The sequence below is a fragment of the Phoca vitulina genome, unplaced genomic scaffold (assembly GCF_004348235.1).
Source record: "Phoca vitulina isolate PV1807 unplaced genomic scaffold, GSC_HSeal_1.0 scaffold11, whole genome shotgun sequence".
NCBI classification, from domain to species: domain Eukaryota; kingdom Metazoa; phylum Chordata; class Mammalia; order Carnivora; family Phocidae; genus Phoca; species Phoca vitulina.
The window spans coordinates 25,340,485-25,362,622 of NW_022589714.1; the positions used below are offsets into that span (position 1 = coordinate 25,340,485).

The window sequence follows — 22,138 nt, forward strand, 5'->3', positions numbered from 1 at the left end:
TGTTTATCAATGAACATCCTACTGCGTCCCCGAGATGTAGGTCAGGCTCATTGGAAATATCAGCCGCCGATCACATGCAGTCTTCATGATATTTCCAGATCGGGTGCGCTGCTGATTCTTGCACACTGGAGTGCGTCTGAGCTGCCTGATGAAGAGGGGACACCTGTACCTTAGGGACGCAGGTGAAGTCCCGTCTACCTTCCTGGTACTTTCCCTGGTGCTTCCTCATTCCCTCAGCCACTCACTCTTCATCTCCATCTCCCCTGCTGCCTTGGACCCAAGCTCCTCTGCTAAACGGGTGCTTTTCCCGCCCTCTCCTTTCTCCGCACCTCAGCAGAAGACAGAGTGCTCCACGCAACTGGGCATGCCTAATAACCAGGGAAAGCTTGGGCTGCAAGAAGAAAGGTTTGCACCTTCTGCGCTCCCCTCCCCTCTGCAGCTGCCTCCTGCCAGTCAGGCGATCCGACGTGCGGCGCGGTCCAATGAGGGGCTGCAGCCTTCGCGGGGGCCCGGCCTCTCGTGGCACCACCACCAATGAGTGGCTGGCGGAGGTGGGACGCGCCCTGTTCCCGCCTCTCCAGTTAAGGCCGCTGGTGTGAGCTGGGGCTCCGCGCGCGAGAGAGGGACGACGGAAGGGACCGGCAGGTGTGGGCGCGGGGCCGGGCAGCCCGACGGCGGGAGTCGCAGCCGCTCGGTGCATGGGCCAGTGAGGACGCGCGGAGATCCCCTCGCCGCGGCGGAGGCGGAGCAGCGCGCGAGCAAGTCGCTGCCCGGCGACCCTGCGTCCGAGCGAGTGGAACCTTGCGCTTCGCCCGGGGACGGTCCGAAGTCCGCGCTATGGAAGAGGAGAAATATTTGCCTGAGCTGATGGCAGAGAAAGATAGCTTGGACCCATCTTTTGTGCATGCATCGCGCCTTTTGGCGGAAGGTAGGACTTGCCCCCACAGATGGGCACAAACCTCTGGCCGCCCTTCTCACCGGAGGCTTGGTTAGGGGAGTGAAGTTGGGGAGGGACGCCTGTCTCCTTCGCAGAAACTGTCCCCCTGAAGATGCTCGCTTCAGAGCTCGGGCGGACAGAGCCCGTTCTTGGGGCAGGCAGCAGTGCTCCTTCTCTACGTCTTAATTTGGGGAAGACCAAAGCTATGAGATGTAATGGCAGTAGTGATGTGACCTGTTAGGATCATTGATGGAGAAACCATAAAGTGTAGCGCGGTCAACAGGGATATTTTCACTTTGCAGAGGAAAGGGAAATCAGCTTGGAAGTAAATGGTGATCAATGTAGTGTTCTAAGAGCTTCTTAGCTACAAATCAGCATTTTTTTTTTTTTTTTGCTGCATTTGGGAAGGGATTTTGATACCCTTTATCTAATTACAGCCTTTCCTATGGAAAGTCTTAGAATTAACCTAGATTAAAACTATGCATGTTCGTCAATGTTTGTGAATGTGGTAAAGGCTAAAGTGCTTATCAAATTATTTGAAGTGTGATGATTGGGTACTCTGAGAGATACTGGCCCCTGGGACCACTCCACAATTGATCAACTGTTTTACCAAGTGTGCATTTTCTTTTGTGTACCTGTAATGTTAAAGGAGATTTCATTCCCAGAGGAACACATATATCTTGTCTTTTGCGTTGCTTTGAAAGATTGTTTAAACACACACACACACACACAAACTTCTGTATGACAGAAATATTAGCCCAGTTACTCCATTCATCTTGAAATAATGCCATCTATCTGCTAAAGATACAATATCTGTAGTAATCTACACATGCCTTTTTAAAAACAACTCCAGATTTTTTTTTTTTTTTATGAATCCTTCATTAATAATGAATTGCTTCATCATTAAATTGACTACAGTGCAGTTTTGTAGCTTAGGTTGTTATGGACTTACCTATAGCAAAACTAAAAGTGACAACTTCCTCTTCCTTGGCCCTTCAGCATTAAAAGAAATGTTTTCTTTTTTGAGACTTAGTTGTACATGGAAGGAAAAATTGTAATCCTCCATGTAAGATTCAAATAACCACTTGGTTTGTTTAAATATTTTATTTATAGAGTATTTATAACAACAATGCAGTGCAAGGTATTTTTTTGTTTTTGTTTTTGCATACTAAACAATTAAGAAAAGTTTATAATCAAAATCTCGAATGTGTGAAACAGCTAAACTGCTTTTCAGGGAAGAAGTTGATTTTCTAGAGGATTTGGAAAGGTAAAAAGCAATTATGCCTACTACTTTCTTGGTTACTGAATGAAAATAATAGAAATTAAGTTGAAAAGTAAAGTCAATTTAAAAATTAAACTCTCCCTCTAGTTTATTGAAAATAAAGATAATTGCATAAAATAATAGGAATATTGAAAATTAATGAGTTAATAAATGCTTAAGATTGTTCAAAATGATTTAAAATGCAATTAAGCTTTCTGAAATCATTTATTTCAATATATATTCCAGAAGTGTCTTTATTACGCTGATAACGTCTTTAAAATGAAAAAAAAAAAAGTTACGAATTGATCATTTTCTCTGACCTGCTAATTGGAGTTCTCTTTGGGACAGCAGGCTCAATGATTAATTCATCAGTCATTGATGAGAAGTTAGTGGAGTTGGTGTACGTTTCAAAACTAAAGAAATGCAGATGAGAAACTCTTAGTAGAGTGCATAAGTATTTCTGCGGCTGGTGAAACAGTCAGAAAAGGCTGTGCCCTTGGTTCCTTAACGTTCTATCGTTCCCAGAAACTTGATTTCTTGATACTTAGGAACATGTTTGAATGTACCTTGTAATTTAATTTTTTCCCAGTAGGGGGAAGCATGTCCTGCTTTTGTAAAGAATTAGGAGGAAAAAGCTCCAAAATAGAAAAACATCTAAGTAAGAAACAAAGAGAGGTGTCCAAATTTCAGAGAAATCATAATGTGGAAAAGAGAATGGAGGAGGTGATGATTATAATCTTGGAGTATATAAAAAGATATGCAAAAAAGATGCATAAGGTTTACATTAATTCTTTTTTGTACCTGAAGTTCTTTATGTGTACTTACTGAAGAGTGTAAGGTGAGTGTCCTTTGGAATCTCTAATAAATCTTAATGTACATTTTACATTATAGATCTTTCATTGTTTTTTCAAAGGCCATTTGCCAAGATTTCCAGGTTTTGTTTCAGATCTCTATGGGAGAATATGTTGAGATGATTTTATTTCTCTTACCTGGAAATGCACTGATTGAAGGCAGTGGCTATAAATAAACCTGACATAGATATTCATTTGGAGAGAAGGTGCACACTGAAGTACATTTCAGTCAGTACTGTGCAGACAGTCTCAAGACTGAGTGAGCAATAAAAATGATCCAGATGATTCAGTTCTTCAGAATAATTTTCTGGAAGCTAATATATATATAAGGTCAGTGATGTAAACCAATGAGCTTTCACAGTGATTTATTTTGCATTTTCGATTGGCGATAAATGCAAATCAGCGCTCAACTGCAATTACTTCATAAGGCCATGGCGTTAAAAGTACTATTTTGTTGATTATTTTGTTATTTTTATTGTAATTTGTTTTATTTCACTTGTTTCTGCTATGTGTTTTCAGTAGGTATGAGTCTGTGAAAGCTAAGGGAAGAGCCCATACATTTTATATATTTGATTGTTACTTAGAAAAGGTCTTGAATAATATGGTTTGAAGAGTGCTTATAATATGTTTGATTAATTAAAATAATTTTCCTCCTGTGACTATAATATTGTTTAATTATCCATTTGTTAATGGAAGGTGCTTTTGAATATGATAAAACAGCAAACTCAGCATGATCCTTAAAGTTCCACTCAGCCTCTGAATTTACTTGCCAGATGAAATTAGATGAGGTTATTTATATCTATGCTACTTCTGGGAAGTGCACTAGACTGTGAATCCAGATACCTGGATTTTAATTCCACTTTTGCCTAAACAGAATGTTGATAAACTTCCCTTCCCCCCAAGCCCCGTTTCCTTGTCTCTGAAATTAAGGAATTGAACTAGATGATGTATAGTTTCTTTGTAGTCCCAGACTTAATTAGAATTACAAAGTTCTCTAGTGTGCAAGATTTCCTAACCTGACTTCTTTACAAATATTGGTAGATTCATCATTGTTTTGGTTGACTGATCAAATGAGGAAGTCAAATATTGCCAAATATCCCAACAGTTAAAATGGCTTTTTTACGAGTATTAGGTGCTATTTTAAAATTTGGTTGAAAAGCATGGCCTTCCATCTAGGATTGGCCTTCATGTTTGCAGATTTAGATGAACTTTTAAAACCATGAGAGAAACAGGGAGTGATATTTATCACAAATGCTGACTTGCAGTGACTTAACTACATGTAGGTTCTCAGTAAGGATCATTATTTAATTAGGTTGTATTCCTCAAAATATTTTCCACAAAGCATAGAGAGTTCTTAAATTAAGGAAAGGTATTGGTATAATGTCTAAAACTAGCTTCTGATAAAAAAAATAGTAGTCATGTGACTTTCCTTTTGATTAATGCAACCCCTTTTTTCTCCTAATACATTTGGGATAATCTGGTTTGTTTCTTAAATAAAAAATAAAAATTGGCCAAAAAAATAATTTCAAGGTATTTTTGATTTTCAATTAGGACACATTTATGATACAGTGGAAAAACTCTGCTTTAGCAAACAAAACACTTGGGACAGAGTGTTGACACTTCTGTCTACTGTGAATTTATGGGATATGTCGTTTATCTCCTCTCTGATTCTCCTTTTCTTCATTTGTAAAACAGGAAAAGTTGTATCTACCACCCATGGTTATTTTAAGGTTAAAAAAATTCTGTTTGTGATAATATAAGCAGTTTTTATACAAACTTAGATTTTTTATACAAATATAAACAGAAATTACACAAATACAAGATGATGCTTTTAAGATTTTCTTTAACATTTTAATGGCATTGTGGACTTGACCTCAACTTGAAGCTTGGCTTTTTAAGAAAATAAGCACTGCCTTTACTCTTTGGATCACTGCTGAGTGAAATTTGAACTTATAGACCAAATTATGAAATAAATTATCTTATGAAAAATTATTCCAATCAGGGTTTTTAAAATATCATGTTCCCTTATGTTCGCAATGGTCACTCTTAGTGTTTTACTTGAGCTTGGTTAGCCCTTGTCCTGTGTCTTTCCAGGGTAATTCCAAACCTCCTCAGACCCCCTCATAAACCCACACGTCCTTCACTCTTGGCAACTGATTTCATCCTCTGTTTTAGTAGGAAATGGATATATCTCTTCTGACGTTTTTCAACCTCCCATCATCTAAAAACCTCCATAATCCTCCTTACTGTCCTTCATTCCCAGATGGTGAAATGTTTTTTTTTTTGTTCTCGGCTGACTTGTACACCAGTATCCTTGACCCTAATGCTCATCACGTCCTCCAGACTTGTTCCATAGTTCCATCCCTTCTTCATCCCTATCTCCACTTTCCTCCTCCCTCTCCACTTTTATTGCAGCAGCCTGTAATTGATCCAATCTGAATAACTTTAAAAAAATTAAAATATTTTTTTAACTCACCAAAAGTAACCAAAATAATCTCTCTCAATACTCCCTTGTTTCCTTCAAGTTTCCAATAATATTAGTTTTAACTGGCTGCCTCACTTTCTCAGTTAACCTCTTCAAAACTCTTCATTCTGGCTTCTGTCCTCATCATTGTCCTAAAACCAGTGACCTGGTGACCGGATCGTCTCCTAATTGCCAAATCCAATAAAATCTTTCTGACCTCTCATCAGTCTCTCGGCTGCAGTTTCCACTGTTGGTCTTTTTTTCAATTTCTTGGCTTTCCCCTTGGTTTCCAGGCACTATCATACTTCTGGTTTTACTCTTCTCTGTTTCTTATCATTACCACCCTTTATCTGTCTTCTCCCCTCCCCAGCTATGCTTGCCAGAGTGATTCATTCAAAGTCAAAGTTTGACCATGTCACACTTTTTAATAATATTCTCTTTTGGAAGGCCTCCTCTAACACCAGGCCAGCAGCGGGAAAGGGGGCATTACCTTGACACCTGCAGGTGGAGGTGAAAGTCCAGGTTCCCCACTAGGCATCCATCCACACCATTCTGGCCAGGAGGGGGAGGCACACCGTGTTACTGCTTCCTACGTGGGGCTCCAGGGACACCAGTGGGGGGGGAAGCCTCACTTCTGCTGGAGCATGAAGAAAATTCCAGCAGAATGAGACCTCTGACACCACCCTGGCTTGGAGGGAGAAGGGCGCCTTGTTACTGTTCATTAAGGGAGAAGTCCAGAATTTCCCCGTGGAAATTCTGAGGCTTTTTTTTTTTCTTTTTTTTCTTTTTGTCTGCTTCTCTTGACTTTTCTGGTTTGCCAGCTTAAGTACCCATTTTGATGCATCTGAGGCACAAGAAAAGCTAAGGAAACTATTCCCATCTCATTCCTGGGTCTTGTGGTACCTAGCCAGCCAGCTTTCTTTTTTCCTCCTTTTGTTACTGAACCCAGAAGTCAGATTTGTGTGTCTGATGCACAGTAAGCCAATCTCTAAGTCACCGGGTTTAAAGCAGAGAAACTTTATTCTCAGAAGAGTAGCCCAATGAGAAGGCAGTGGGTTGGTCCAAAATCTGCCTTGTCTTTGTTGAGTCTAAGGACTATGGGGCTAGCCAGGTATGTGTGGGTTAGGACAGATACTGGATGGGCCTTGAAACTTCTTCACAAGGAGAGGCTCAAAATTTTTGAGATTGTGTGCTGTTTTGGACATCAAGGCTCCATTCTGGGGTCCTGGTGCGTTACACTTGTGTTTGCAAAATAGGCGTTATCAAGTAGCCTCCTTCCCTGGTTCCTGTAGGTAGTACTGGAAAAAATTAACAAAGAATAAGGTTAATAATTCTTGCACAGCTGTGGAGGAGTGTGCTTATGTGCAGCGTGTGAGGTTATAATGGAGGTTTACATGAATAAAGAAGCATATACCTGGGCTCACTTTCACAGTGTCTTCTATGTTTATTTCATATATAATATTCAGTCCCTACTCATTTGTGTATTTTAATTTATTTCTTTATAAAATTATCTTGTGAGGCGCACCTGGGTGGTGCAGTTAAGTGCGTTTGACTCTTGGTTTCGGCTCAGGTTGTGATCTCAGGATTAGGAGATCAAGCCCTGAGGGGGCTCTGTGCTCAGTGTAGAGTCTGTGTAAGACTCTCTCTCCCACTGCCTCACCCCCTTCCCTGGCTCTCAATCTCCCTCTCTCTCTCTCTCTCTCACGTGCGTGCACACGCGCTCTCTCTCTCACATAGATCTTTTTAAAAAATAAAATTTTTTTGTGAATGCCTGTTAAGCATTGTACATTCATATTTCATTGACTAGATATATACAAATGAGCATGACCAGGATAAACCCATCTGGATAATGGGAGCAATATTTTTCTTTATCTTATTTTCAAAGAGACTTTGTGACAGGGTACATGAAACTGAGAACGAAGTGAGGTCTGATCATTATTCTTAGTTTTTGTTTAAGTATACAATCTAGATTGAAGCTCTTTGTTCCCATAGCAGCTGTAGAAGGGGAAGAAGTTTTAGAGGTAGTTTTTAGAAACCCTTGGGAATAACTTTATCGTATTGCCCACTTTTCTTATACCCTTATTTGTTTGAACAACCTGATTTGATCTCCTTTTTTTGTCTGAATATATAAGAAATGTGTTTTAATTGAAATTATATTCTGACACCAGTTTATTTTTTAAAGCTGTAAACAGAGATTTAATATATTCAGACATTGAAATATGATCCTTTTTCTCACAAAAATGGTTAATTTCAATAAAATAAGTGTGATATGGAAATAGATTTATTAAAAATAATAGCCTACTGTTGATAACTGATTTCACAAATTGTTAGCAAATACCTGTGCTATGTGACTTCTTCATTTTCTCAATATTGTATGTTTTGTTAATAAACATGATTGCATGTTTTATTTGTTAAAAACTTGAGAAGTCATAGCCAAGCATCCTGTTGCTCAATCATTATTAACTATTTTGGGAAACAAGTAATTTGTAGCATATCCTCCATTGCTTACCTTTGTCTCTTGAACACTACTTCCAAAAAGATTTTGCAGTAGAGAGAGGTAATAAACATTTGAGAACACCAGAATGACAAATTTTTAGGCTGTTTACTATAGATGCCCTTATAGTTTAGCTACAGTTTGGGGGATGCATCCCATTGGATTAGGATTCTACTACATTTAACCATATAATCACACATGCACTTTAATGTGTGTTGGTACCAGTTGTCTACAGTACATGCTGTTGGTGTTTGAAGAGGTATTAGATGTTTAGTTTATTGGTTTTTGAATAATCTGTGGGAGATTCAATATATACATAAGCTACAAATAGCAGTGCATGGGAAGATCTGCTACGTTTTACAGACCAATGATATCATGGGGATTCATGACTCTTGTTGGTCATGGTTATCCTAGATTCTTCTTCATCATCGTCATTGCTATCAACATTTATTGGGAGATTACTCCTTTGTCAGGCACTGTACTAGATGTTTTGCGTGCATTACCACAATTAATCCATCCACCAATCCTGTGTGATAGTTATGACCATCATCCTTGTTTTACAAATGAGAAACATGAATAATGAGGGAAGTCAATTTATCTCAAGTCACACAGCAAGTAAGTTGTAAATCTGAACCCCAGGCTGCCTTGCCCAGAGATCATGTGTAACCATTGCACCATACTGCCTCTTGTGAAAGAGACACAATTTTAGTCAGGCTTTGAAGGAATATATGCAATAATATGCAAAATATGCTTAGGAGATCAGCATGGTTGTTGCCATTAACTTCTGAAATAGGTTCCTGAATGCAAGTATTGGATGAATTATTTCACAATATTGTTAGATAAGTATAGTATATAAAAGGTTGGTAAATTTATAAATGGGGAAATTTTCCTAAGTACAGAATTGGGTTAAAGATTACTGAGATAGCCTCAATTTTCTGAATGTCTTATATTGACTGTGGTTTCTGAGGGAGTTTGGTGATGAGGTGGCAAGGAACAAGAGAACATTTTCCACTTTTTTTTTTTCTTTTTGAATCCAAAAAGTGATTGGAGAACTTTATGTGATTTGCTGAGGCATTTTTCTTTCCGTGTTTTTTAGAGAACTGCTTACATTTGCCAAATTCTTCTAGGGAGGAAGAACAGCGATAGGTCCTCTCTTGGTGTCTTGAGGCGGTGTTGGTTTTGTTTAAAATTTGGAAGTGGGCAAATTTCACATGTGGTCAGAAACAGATAACTCAGCAACATGGCTTGATTAAAATGTTATCTATAGGTTCCGAGGTTTTAGGATTTAATAACTTTGAAACAGATTGGTTGGTATTATTACACTGTTATCAGAAATGGGACAGTTGATGCCTATTTCCTTTAAAATATTAAAGATTAGGTTTTACTCTTCTAATAGAAAAGCAGAATGAATGTGTTTTCTCTAGAGTGTAGATATTTTTAGCAGGTTTATAGAATTGTATGTCAGAAAATGATGGGCCCTGGCTACAACTCAGAAGAGGGAGCCTCTGTGACAGAAACTCAGTAAAGTGGCTGAAGGAGAAGAAATTTGTTAATTTGAGAATAGAGGGATGACTAAAGTAATAGCTTCTTTTATTGAACTTACACCCGGGCTCAGGCCCTTGCGTTATATCCCAAAGGCAGGTAATACTGTGCCTATGTTATGGGGGAAGATAAAGAGGCAGATTAGAAGGTAGCATACTCAATTTAGTTTTTTTAAGCAGTAAGTCAGAGATTATATAAATGTTCAATTATAATATAAAAGACTGTCAAAAAGCAACCATCAAACATTGAAGCATTGGGCGCCTGGGTGGCTCAGTTGGTTAAGCGACTGCCTTTGGCTCAGGTCATGATCCTGGAGTCCCGGGATCGAGTCCCGCATCGGGCTCCCTGCTCGGCGGGGAGTCTGCTTCTCCCTCTGACCCTCCCCCCTCTCATGTGCTCTCTCTTTCATTCTCTCTCTCTCAAATAAATAAATAAAATCTTTAAAAAAAAAAAAATTGAAGCATTAAACAATATTGAAGAATATTACTTGTTTAAGGGAATACCAAGAACATGGTTTGAATAAGTTTTAGAGGCGTTAAATACCTGTTACTATAGAATTTATTATTTTCTTTAAAATAATTTTCTCCAGGAAATTTAAGGAATTTGATTGATTAGAAATTTGATTTACATGCAGCAATACACTCATTGTATGAAACACTATAAAATGCAAACAGTAGATGGATGAATACGTAATAGAATACATTTCTTATATGTTTTTAGGCTTGTAAATATTATTTAAGTGGGAAATTTAAACGAGTGTTAAATTGAATTAAGTACCATCCATGTCTCTAGATAGTCTAAGTTTTTCTTTCTGGAAGGAAAAAAAAAACCTAGAAGCTGCCTTTTTATCCATCTAAGATCTGGTGGAAGAGGAGGCCTTTAAGGAATTGTGTGAAGATGAAAGAACATTTGGTGTGCTGAGGCAGATGGCATTTTATTATATGATATTGTTTTGGAATGGACATTGGGATGATATATGGCTGTGCATTAAGCTAGTATTCTGAAATTAGTGAAAGATTGGAAATTATATCATATCCACATAAGGAAAATCTAGTAGAGTAAAGCATTATGATAATTAAAAACCACTTAATGGAATTAGATGGAAGTGATAACTGTTTGGAATAAGTTGCAATAAGCCAAATGGTTTCTCTTTGAGTAAAATAAGTAAAATACGTGTGTGCATGTTAAGCATATACTAGACATAGGTAATCAATGAAAAGCAGTACAGATTTGGTTCACTTGTTTTTTATTATCTGTGCTCTATATTACCATCTGAGACTTATTTAGATTGAGGAGGTAACAAGAGTTATAGGCAATTAAATAAGGGCACCTGGGTGGCTCAGGTCATGATTCTAGGGTCCTGGGATTGAGCCCCACATCGTGTTCCCAGCTCCGCAGGGAGCTTGCTTATCCCTCTGCCTCTGCCTCTCTCTCTCTCTGTGTGTCTCTCGTGAATAAATAATAGAAAAAAGAGAGTTATAGGCAATTAAATAAATAATTTCCATAGCATCTGCAAAATGCAATGATAAAGTAAATAGATGATGCTTTAGGAGTGCCGGGTAGGGCACCTAAAGGAGTCTACAGAAGTCATCAAAGTCTTCAGTAGACAGGGGCATGTTAGTTGAGCTCTAACAAATAAGTAGCATATGGACAGTATTCAGTGAAGAAGGATCTGGAAATATACCTCCAAAGCCTGAAAAGAAAGAGAACATTTATTTGAATAAGTATAAGTTAAGTGTGATATTGTGATTTATAATAAGAAATACATATTTGGTTTTCTTCCCTGTTTCTGGCACAGAGCTCCTAAAACTTTTGGAATTTCCTGAGTACAGCCATAAAGGTGTCTTTTGTTATGTTAATGAAGTGACTTTTCAAACCCACCTGAGGGTGGGGGCTGGTTGTCAGGAGAACCAGCCCTGTGATTAGAGGGTTATAACTTTCAGTTCCATCCCCACTGACCCTTCCAGAAAGAAAAAGGGGGGCGTAGAATCAATTGCCAGTGGCCAATGATTTATGCATGTAATGAAGTTTCAATAAAAACCCTAAAGGAGTGGATCAGAGAGCTTCCTGGTCAGTGAACTCATGGAAATTTGGGAGAGCACTGAGCTCAGAAGGAGCGTGGAAGCTCCTCGCCCTTTCCCCACACTTTGCCCTATGCATCTCTTCCATCTGGCTGTTCCTGAGTTATATCCTCTGTAATAAACTGGTAATCTAATAACTATGATGTTTTTTGTGAGTTCTGTGAGCTGCTCTAGCAAATTAATCAAACTCGAGGAGGCTATGAGAATTCTGCTTATATACAGTTTGTTGGAAGTGCAGGTAGCAACCTCAATTTGCAACTGGCATCTGAAGTTCAAGGAAGGGATGATTGGAATCCCCAATCTATAACTGATCAGCCCGAAGTACAGGTAACAGCCTGGGCCTGCAACTGGTGTCTGAAGTGGGGAGGGGACAATCTTGTAGGATTGAAACCCTAACCTGTGGAATCTGATATAATCTCTGGTTATAGTGTCAGAATTGCTTGTGCTGTGTGGGAGGGAACTCCCACCCCCACCCCATCCCCTCACCTTTGGGATTGGGTCCAGAGATCCAAAAGATTAAGTATATGTGGAAAATACAGTAAAAGAGAAAGCATCAAGAAAAGTGGGTGTAAAGAAAATGGTAGAGGCTTAGTACACACATCCTGTAAACTACTGTGTTAAGAAGTTTGGGTTTATGCCAAAAGCAATGGTAAAATCATTTAAAGGTTTTAAAAAGGGCAGGTGTGATATCAGAGTTTCATTTAAAGCATAAGGTGGCTGCAGTATTGGAGAATGGAATCAACAGATATAAGACGTGGGCAGGCCATCAGATAGCTGAAGCAGCAATCCAGGAGAGAAGGTATGGTGACCTGAATTCAGGTGAGAGTGCAGATGTGAAGAAGTGGACATAACTAATAGAAATTTAGCAAGTAAAATATATAAAGGTTCAGACTGTATAGAGGGGATGAAAGGTAAAGGGTGGTCAAGGCTGTGGTCTGGGTTGCTCCTTCGTAATGGTGGTATCAGTTGTGTAAAATGATTTAAAGGTGGTATCAGTTATTAAGATAGGAATTAAAAGGAGGTTAATGCTGAGTTCAGGTGGATATACATACATACATATACATGAAAACGCACTTGAAGAGTTGGGTTTGGAGTAAGATCTGTGCTATCTGTAATGGTTTCATTAGCATATAGGTGACAATTGACCTTGGGAGTAAAAGAGCTCACCTAGGGGGAGAGCATATGGAGTACAACAGGAAGGAGATTTAGGATAAAACCCCAAGGAATGTCAGCATTTAAGGAGAGACAGAAGAAAAGTAGTCTGCAAAGTTGACTAAAAGGGGTTTCCTAGAATATAGGTAGGAAAGATCAAGTAAATTCAGCGCCAGGTAAATAGACTATTGTGATGATGCAGGATTTGGTTAATATTTTCAAGTGCTGCAGTTAGGCTAATTAAAACAAAGATTAAACATTTTTTTAAAATTTAAATTCAAGTTAGTTAACATACAGTGTATTATTAGTTTTAGGGGTAGAATTTAGTGATTCATCACTTACATACAACACCCAGTGCTCATCACAACAAGTGCCCTCCTTAATGCCCATCACCCAGTTACCCCATCCCGCCACCCACGTCCCCTTCAGCAACCCTCAGCTGATTCCCTATAGTTAAGAGTCTTTTATGGTTTACTTCCCTCTCTGTTTTTATCTTATTTTTCCTTTCCTTCTCCTATATTTATCTGTTTTATTTCTTAAATTCCACGTATGAGTGAAATCATATGGTATTTGTCTTTCTCTGACCTATTTTGCTTAGCATTAGTACACTCTAGTTCTATCTATGTCATTGCAAATGGCAAGATTTCATTCTTTTTGATGGCTGAATAATATTCCATTATATATATGTGAGATATATATATATATATATATATATATATATCACATCTTTATCCCCTTATCCATCGATGGACATCCGGGCTCTTTCCATATTTTGGCTATTGTGGACATTGCTACATACATTTCTAATGGATTTGGCAAAGAAGAACAAATCGAGAGATTTGGAGAAAATCTCAACTTTCTTCAGGTTGAGTACTGAATAGTAAGGCTATGAGAGAATGAGGCTGGAAAACTCTTTGAAGAACTTTGACTTCATAGAGGAGGAGAGCGAGGAGTAATTTGTTAAACTATAAGAAATAAAAAATATTTAATCATTCTAACCTAAAAACAGCAATTTTATATGGTTTAACATATATGGGTGAGAGAGGCATTTAAGTGTAGGGGTTAACAGCATAGATGCTGGAACTAGACCTCCCTAGGTTCCAATTTTATTCTTATAGTTAAAGATCTGTATTATTTTGGGTGAGTTTCTTTCACCTCTATATGCCTCTTTTCCTCATGTGTAAAGTAAAGACACTAATAGTTCTAAACTAACAAGACAATGACAGCCAGGCATTATTGTTTCTTTTGCTCACTTTAAATTACAATGTGATTCCTAGACTACTCCATCATCTCTGTTTTCCAATCTCTCTGCTTCCACCTTGCTCCCTTTCTTAGCGCTATATGGAACATCCTTATACAAAACTACATCTCATATCATAAAATTGTCAAATTAATCCCTACTCTTTTTCTCAGACTGTCTTTAAACTTGAGTCTTCCTTATCCCAAATCCATTGCATGCACCTACTTTTTCCTTTGACAGTTCTTATTGACTTGTTGGCATATACAACTTCGTTGACCATTGCCACTTTCTTGATATACTTTCCCCCTTGAATTTGTGATTCTACCATCAATATAGGAATTTACCACTTTTGTTCTAATCAGTGAAGCTATGATGTACCATGAGCATGAAATAGGTGCCAAATCTACTGTACTCTTAGATCCTTAAAGCTTGTACTATGAACATTTCTCCATACTGAGTGACATTATAATGTGAAAAGATACATGGCGTTTGTTTCAGGACCAGAGGAAATACTATGTTGGACCTGAAAGAAAACATGTGCTTATGCAAAATTTTAATTATATGTTTTAAGGTTAAACATTCCTTTTGAAACATTTATTGTGTGTGTGTTTATATGGTATTTCTTACTCTGGAATGTGGTAAAACATGTTTGAGAGCTACTATTATAAGTAGGAAGGACACATTAAGTGAAGTCAAAATACTAGTGGTTGAGTCCCAGATCTGCTACTTGGTTGTTTTGTGACTGTGGGCAAATTTCTAAATCTCTTTGAACTTGTATTTCCTCATCTACTAAATAGGCAGGCTCTTGTCGATGCTATCATAGATCAACCAATCATCTCATGAGTCCTATGCAAGGGTATGTGCAGTATTTATCCAATGGCAGAAATCAATAAAGACTCTTTCCTTTACTCCACTTTGCCTGGTTTGCTTACTTTAAAAAAATTGAGGCAAATTTTATGAACAGTGAAATACAGTTTTTAGGTACACAATTTGATGACTTTTGATAATTGTATAATCTTGTGTAAGCAGTACTCTCGGCATAATGGAGAACATTTCCATCAGCCCAGAGACTTTCCTTATCGCCCCTTCCCATTAATCTTCATTTCCTTTGCCAACCACTATTCTGTTTTCTACTGTCATAGATTACTTTGACTCTTCTTCAACTTTATATAAATGGAATAATAGACTATGTACACTTCCTTCTTAAGATCAGTGTATGTTTGAAAGTAAGCCATCCATGTTTTTGCACTTATCAATAATTACATTTGTTTCTTGCTGAGTAGTGTTCCATTGTATAAATGTCACAATTTGTTTATCCAGTCTCTTGTGGATGGACATTTGGGCTGTTTTCAGTGTTACTGTATTATGAATAAGCTGCTACAAATGTTCCTGTGCAATATTTTTGTGAACATATGTTCTCTTTACTTGGAGTGGGATTGCAGGGTCTTGGAACGTATATATGTAGTTAGCCTTGTATTATATGGTATTGCCAAATAGTGTGCTAAAGTGATTGAACTATTTCACCTCCCATCAGTGATGTATGGAAGCTCTGGTTGTTCCACCTCTTGCTAACATTTGAAGTTCTCAGTCTTTTTAACAACAGTTATTCTAGTGGTTTTGGGTGCTAACTTAACTGTGGTTTTCGTTTGCATTTCCTTGATGATTAATGATGCTGAGCATGTTTTCATGTACTTTTTGCCATTTGTATGTATTCTCTTATTTGAAACAATTGGTTAGAATGTTGACAAATTTTATTTGGATTATTGATCTTTTTTTTTTTTTAAAGATTTTATTTATTTGTTTATTTGACAGAGATAGTGAGAGCAGGAACACAAGCAGGGGGAGTGGGAGAGGGAGAAGCAGACTCCCTGCAGAGCAGGGAGCCCAATGCGGGGCTCGATCCCAGGACCCTGGGATCATGACCTGAGCTGAAGGCAGATGCTTAACCGACTGAGCCAACCAGGCTTCCCTGGATTATTGATCTTTTTATTGTTGTGGGAGTTATCTGTATGTTCTGGATTTGCATCCTTTGTTAAATGTATGTACTGCAAATATTTTCTCCCAATATGTGGCTTAGCTTTTAATTTTAAGTGTCTTTTGAAAACCAGAAGTTAATAATTTTTCCTGAAGTCTGATTTATTATTTATCATTTTTTTCTTTATGCTTAGTGTTGTTTGTGTCCGCACAAAGAAATCTTTGCCTATCTCAAGGTCCCAAAGATCTTCTCAGTATTTTCTTTTAGAAACTTTATGTTTTTAACCTTTAAGTAGAAGCAGAAGTAATTTTTCTATATGGTGTCAAGGTAGGGTCAAAGTGCTTCCTTTTTTTTTTTTTTTTTTAAGATTTGGATACCCAGTTGTTTTAGTATCACTTGCTGAAAAAGCTTTTCCTCTGTTCATTGTGTTTAAATGTTTGAAGATAGAGTGTAAATAGGATGACCATATAGTGCTTAAATGCATGAAATATAGAAAAATAAAGATCATAGTGTTTTAAGTATGTGAGCTGCCTTACAATATGGACCCTCCATGTGTCTATTCCAATACAAAAAGAAATGACTGCCTTAGAATTATTAAGCATGACATGTGTTTATACTCTGCTTTAAAATGATATGAAACTATATGAAATTTTTGCCTTTTCCTCAGAATTTAGAACATAATCCTTGAAGAAAATATGAATACACTTTTCTTATTATACTTGAGGAGAAGACTAGCCAGCCATCTTAGAGGCCTTGGTGTTTACTGAATCTGACAAGTATCACATTCCACCAATAAAGATGTGATAGCTATTAAAACTTGAGCAGTCACACTGTCCTGAGTTGCAAAGTAGGTTCTAGTATCACAAAACAGTCGGGAATAGTGCACACATTAAACATTTCATTAAAAAAGACCATATAATTTTAGGTAATAGGTTATGTGTTTTTCTATTTTTTCAAGAAAAGAGCATATTGTACTGAAACAATATATTGTACAGAACGGACAACCTTACCCTGGGTGAAAAAGATACACTTTAGATGAACAATGGAGACCTACATCTACATCCACAGTGATAGCTCTTTTATTATCTCTTGATCTTCAATGGCATATTAACTGCCAGCGTTGCTATCACCCTGAAATGTGACAAAGTTTTTTGAAATTGCCCAAGGGCATAAGTGACTGGTGACTTTACATTAATCCCTGAAGCATAGGTACCAAACCACTGTCATTTCGTAAACACATAGGTACTCCTCATGTCAACACTAATAACCAAAAGGAAGATTTAACAATGATCCAGACTGACTGACTTTATCAGTGCTGGCATCTGACAAGGTGATTCTTGGGGGAGTGTGTTTATACAGGCAGGAAGGCAACTCCCTGAAGGAAAATGATCATGCTGTGGGGTTTAGGGATGCAGTGGACAATTTCTGTTTGCATTTGGACAGGAATAAAAATGGATTTAGATGCCATCAAGTGATATAGCATTGTGAAGCACTGAAATGTGTTCTCCTGTAGAAAGTTATGAGAAAGGAGTTATGAGAAAAGGAAAAAAAAAATATTTTGTTTTCCTCAAAGGCTATATATTGATATGTCCTTGGAAATGAAGGTTTTGATTAGATGACCTATGAATATTCATTTTATCTTATATTTTAAAAATTTCATAGTTTCATGTTACCATAAAGGAAAATGGCTTTTGAAATTTATGTGAACAATATATTAGAATGTATGATTTATATTAAGAGTGGTCCATAGAGATATTTAAATCTATGAAATAAACTGTATTTTTATATATATATATATCAAACTTTTACAACATTAGTCAGTTTAAGATTCACATTGGGTGAGTAGGAGAGAATAAAGTCTCTGATGCATCTAATGTATAGCATTAGTAGCTCATTTTGACCACTCCCAATTAGAAATGAAAAAATGAGTACAACTTTCTTAGACGCAATTTGCTTTCTAGTCCCTAATAACTAATGTTATATTGATGTTTTGGAATCTTCCCCTATTCTCTTAAAACCCCAGTCCCTTTCTTAGAGCTCTGTGTTACAGACCTTTGTTCACCTGGCTGCAACCAAATGGATAAGAGTGGCTACCTAACTCTTTCTGGTGAGAAATTGGCATTAAAATTGGGAAAAAGCCAACCAGTTTGGACTGGTTCTTAATACAGAGGAAATGTAAACTCTGGAATTGTAGGTCTAATCTTCAGACAGAACAAAACAGATGTACAGAGTGAGGCCGATATGAGAGAGAAGTTCCTAAATTTCCTTTCTGAGAACGTCAAGGGGCCCAGCTGACCTTGGTTCCTTGAGAAACCCCAGAATTTTTCCAAGATATTCAATTTTCTGATAATTATTTAAGATAGCTCCAATTGCAACTAAAATAACTTGGACTAAGGGAAAACAGAACTGGTCCGAGGATAATAGCAATCTCTTGGGATGTTTTAGTTTGGGTTCCCATAAAAGCAGACCCTGAGATGAAGATTTGAATGTAGGAACTTACTTTTACTAGATAATTGTCAGCACTGAAAGGAATTAAAATGCTAGAGCAAGTTTATTAGTCTCTAAAGAGTTAGCATTTTTCTTTGTTTGTTTGAATGCTGGTGAGTCTATTTATAATTGTATGTAAGTCAAAAATTCCTATATAATATACAACATTATTTAAAATGTTTCTTTTTAAAACCCTATTAATCCTAAGAAATGGAAATAAAAAGACAAAGAACACAGTTATTAGTTTGTCCTGTTCTCTGTTGACATCTTCATTGTTGATGGTATGCTAGGATAAATACGTATTTCGGATTTGCCCTGTATTCCTTTTTGGGTGAAGTTAAGTCCAAACTTATTTGCCAATAGTTGTGTGCATAATGTCTTAGAATTTTCTCCAGAAATAGACCTTATTGGAGTTCAAGTAATTTATTTTAGAGGTGATCTCAAGAAATGGGGAAGTTAAGGGTGCCTGGGTGGCTCAGTCGTTAAGTGTCTGCCTTTGGCTCAGGTCATGATCCCAGGGTCCTGGGATCGAGTCCCATATCGGGTTCCCTGCTCAGCGGGAAGCCTGCTTCTCCCTCTCCCTCTCCCATTCCCCCTGCTTGTGTTCCTGCTCTCGCTATCTCTCTCTCTGTGTCAAATAAATAAATAAAATCTTAAAAAAAAAAAAAAAAGAAATGGAGAAGTTAGACATGAAGGAAAGGCAGCCAAAAAATGATTTTTTTTTTTAAAGCAAATTACTAATTGAGACGACTGATGCTTAATCACACCAGGAAATTTTGGGAGCCAGTATTAAAACGTATCCACGCCGAGGGATGAGGGAGCTAGAGTGTTCACACCAAATCCTATTAGCTATTAGTTGAAAGTAGCTCTGAGGGAGCATTAATTTCCTGACACATCATGCTTGTCACTTGGCAAAAAGCAGGCTGACAGCCAGCACCTGCCCTTAGGCAGGAAATGTATAGGCCCTGGCTGTTGGAAGTTCAGCAGGTGTGCCTTGAAGTTGAAAGGATGAGGGAAATTAGGCAAGCCCAGACTCTGCAATGCCTTGGATGCTATAATGCAATGGATGGTTATTTAATCCATTTTTTATCTGGATAAGACAGACAACACGTGCAAGAATCCCTTCTGAGTTAGAAAAGAGTCCGCTAAATAAGGAGGAAGATGGTTTGTCTACCCAACCTCCTTCTGCCCCTGCAAACAACAAATTGATAAATATGAACGAGGTTTGGAGAGTACCTCCTCTGAAATGTTTCTATATGAATGAACTTTAGAATAATGCTGCTCTTTATTGAACTGAGGCAAAATATTGTGGCTCCCTGATAACAGCGTGCCACGTTACAAATCACCACTTGCAAGGTTACACAAGGTGCCTTTAGAAAAAGCTAAATGAATTACTTCAAATAGTATGTTTGTATTCAAAAGGGAAATAGCTGCTAGTTTGGGAGTGACAGTCTTTTCTTTTGGTTTCAAAAGGCCCATTGCCACGCTTTGCCTTTCCATTTGCTGCTGGGAGCCGAAAGCCTGCAGTGAACGAGTGAATAGAAGATACTCCTAACTGAGAAAGAAAATAAGAAAAGAATTTTTGTGAAACAGTCACAAAGTCTCTCATTTGACTATTGTAATATTTAGACTTTCAGGTTGGTTAAACTAAGTGTAATTGAAAATATAACATTTAGCAAATTCATTTTCTCAATCCCTCCTCAATTAACTTCCTTATTAGAAAAAAAAATCCCATACTTTTTGATCCTTTCTTATGTGTTAAATCTAGAGGAGTCTATTTAACTGCTAATGATACGTCTCAAAAAAGGCACACACGCAAACACTTGTCTGTGCACACACAGATGACATCAGGGGAGGTACACACACACACATGCACACACACGTTACAGTGGTCCTGATCCAAGCTTTGGCTTGTAGATGGGAGGAGACAGCTGCTCATTCAGCTAGGGTGGCCTGCAGGAGACAGCTTTTTCAGTGGTTTGTTTTACCCTTACCTCGTATCATTTTGATGGCTTATTGTATGGGCAAGACCAATTAAGTTCATTTTCTAAGTAATGTTTTAGTATATATCGTACCACAAATACTTTCAGGGATGCCTGTTGTCTCTCTTAGTTTAATTAACAGTGTTTCAGGTAAAACTTTCAGCTTACTAGTTCTCTGGTAGTTTGTGAACCCCAGCTCATTAAAAAATATCCTCCTTTTTACTGATACTAGCCAAAGTACAAACTTCCTGTTATTATTCCACTGGAACTATTGTGTTTAGAGTTTATTTTCATATTAAGTAGTTGAAATTGTTGGTCTAATTAGTGGGTAGGAGTAGGGACCTGAAACACTTGCTATTCAGTTCTTTGTCACGAGAAATTATATTTGTGGGATTTCTGGAAAGACAGTACAATTTTGGATGCCACTTAATCTTTGAGCTTCTTTTCAATTTAGAGATTCAGTTTTTCTAAGAAGGAATAGGAAAAAGATAGGCTCAGTAAATTGGATGATAAAGGAAATAATGAACTGAAAATGTAGATTAAAAAAAAAAAGAGGAAAAGGCAAGGTGACCAATCAGTGAAGTTGGAATTATGTGGTTATAAACTTCTACTATAATTATCTCAGTAATTGCAAAGACAATCCACTATCACATTTCACAATGAGAATAAGATAACTTGAAACTGTGAACAGTTCCGTGTGGGTTCTTGCAGAAAGGCCTGTAGGAATATGAAAGGATGAAGACTACAGTAAAGGAAAAGAGAACAGCCAACCTGTGATCTTTTGTAGTGTCAGAAACTTTTTTTTTTTTTTAAGTTTTTATTTATTTATTTGACAGAGAGAGACACAGTGAGAGAGGGAACACAAGCAGGGGGAGTGGGAGAGGGAGAAGCAGGCTTCCCGCCGAGCAGCGAGCCCGATGCAGGGCTCGATCCCAGGACCCTGGGATCATGACCTGAGCCGAAGGCAGACGCTTAACCGACTGAGCCACCCAGGCGCCCCGTAGTGTCAGAACCTTAAGGGTAGCTTCAAAAAGCTGACAAGTTAAATGTGAGAATCACTGTGTGAACAAATAAACTGTCTTTCTTCTGAAATGAGTATAACAACTGTATTAAAGTGCATAGTCAAAGAAATACAGATATATTTCTTTGGATCTTAAAGTATTTGATGACAGGAATGAGTAATGAGCATTTTTGGTATGACATGTCCCTACCAAGAAAGCAGGTCCCTAAAACACTGTTAATTATTATTTTTAAAACTGGCATTAAAATATGGACATAAAGGAAACATAGTAAAGTTTCCACCTAATATTTTTTCAACACGCAATATGACTCAATCACTTCTTATATGCACTCATTTTTTTTTACTACCTGATTTTAGGTGATTATAAAGAGTATATATTGTTAATATCTTTTCAGTTCTTTGGCCGGACACCCAATTAAGTTGTCATATTAAGTCAGATTTACTTTATTTATTTTTTAAAAGATTTATTTATTTATTTTAGAGAGAGAGAGAGAGAGAGAGTGAGAGAGAGAGCGTGATCAGGGAGAAGGGCAGAGGGAGAGAGAGAATCCTGAAGCAGTCTCCCTGCTGAGTGCAGAGCCTGATCCTGTGCTAGATCCTAGGATCCTGAGATCATGACCTGAGCCAAAATCAAGAGTCTGTTGCTTAACC

The 22,138-nt window shown here is 37.7% G+C and overlaps 1 protein-coding gene across 15 annotated transcripts in view; it reads left to right on the forward strand.

The window, feature by feature from the left end:
* Positions 1–576: 576 nt before the first annotated feature.
* The window catches only part of KHDRBS2 (KH RNA binding domain containing, signal transduction associated 2), a 581,162-nt gene continuing 559,600 nt past the window's right edge, over positions 577–22,138 (forward strand). For all 15 annotated transcript variants that reach the window (XR_004300183.1, XR_004300185.1, XR_004300184.1 and 12 more), the window contains exon 1: positions 577–928. Coding sequence is in view for 7 of the 15 variants with exons in the window: in XM_032409568.1 (XP_032265459.1) it covers positions 838–928 (91 nt within the window). In the remaining 8 variants the exon portion in view is untranslated. The remainder of the gene's footprint in view (positions 929–22,138) is intronic.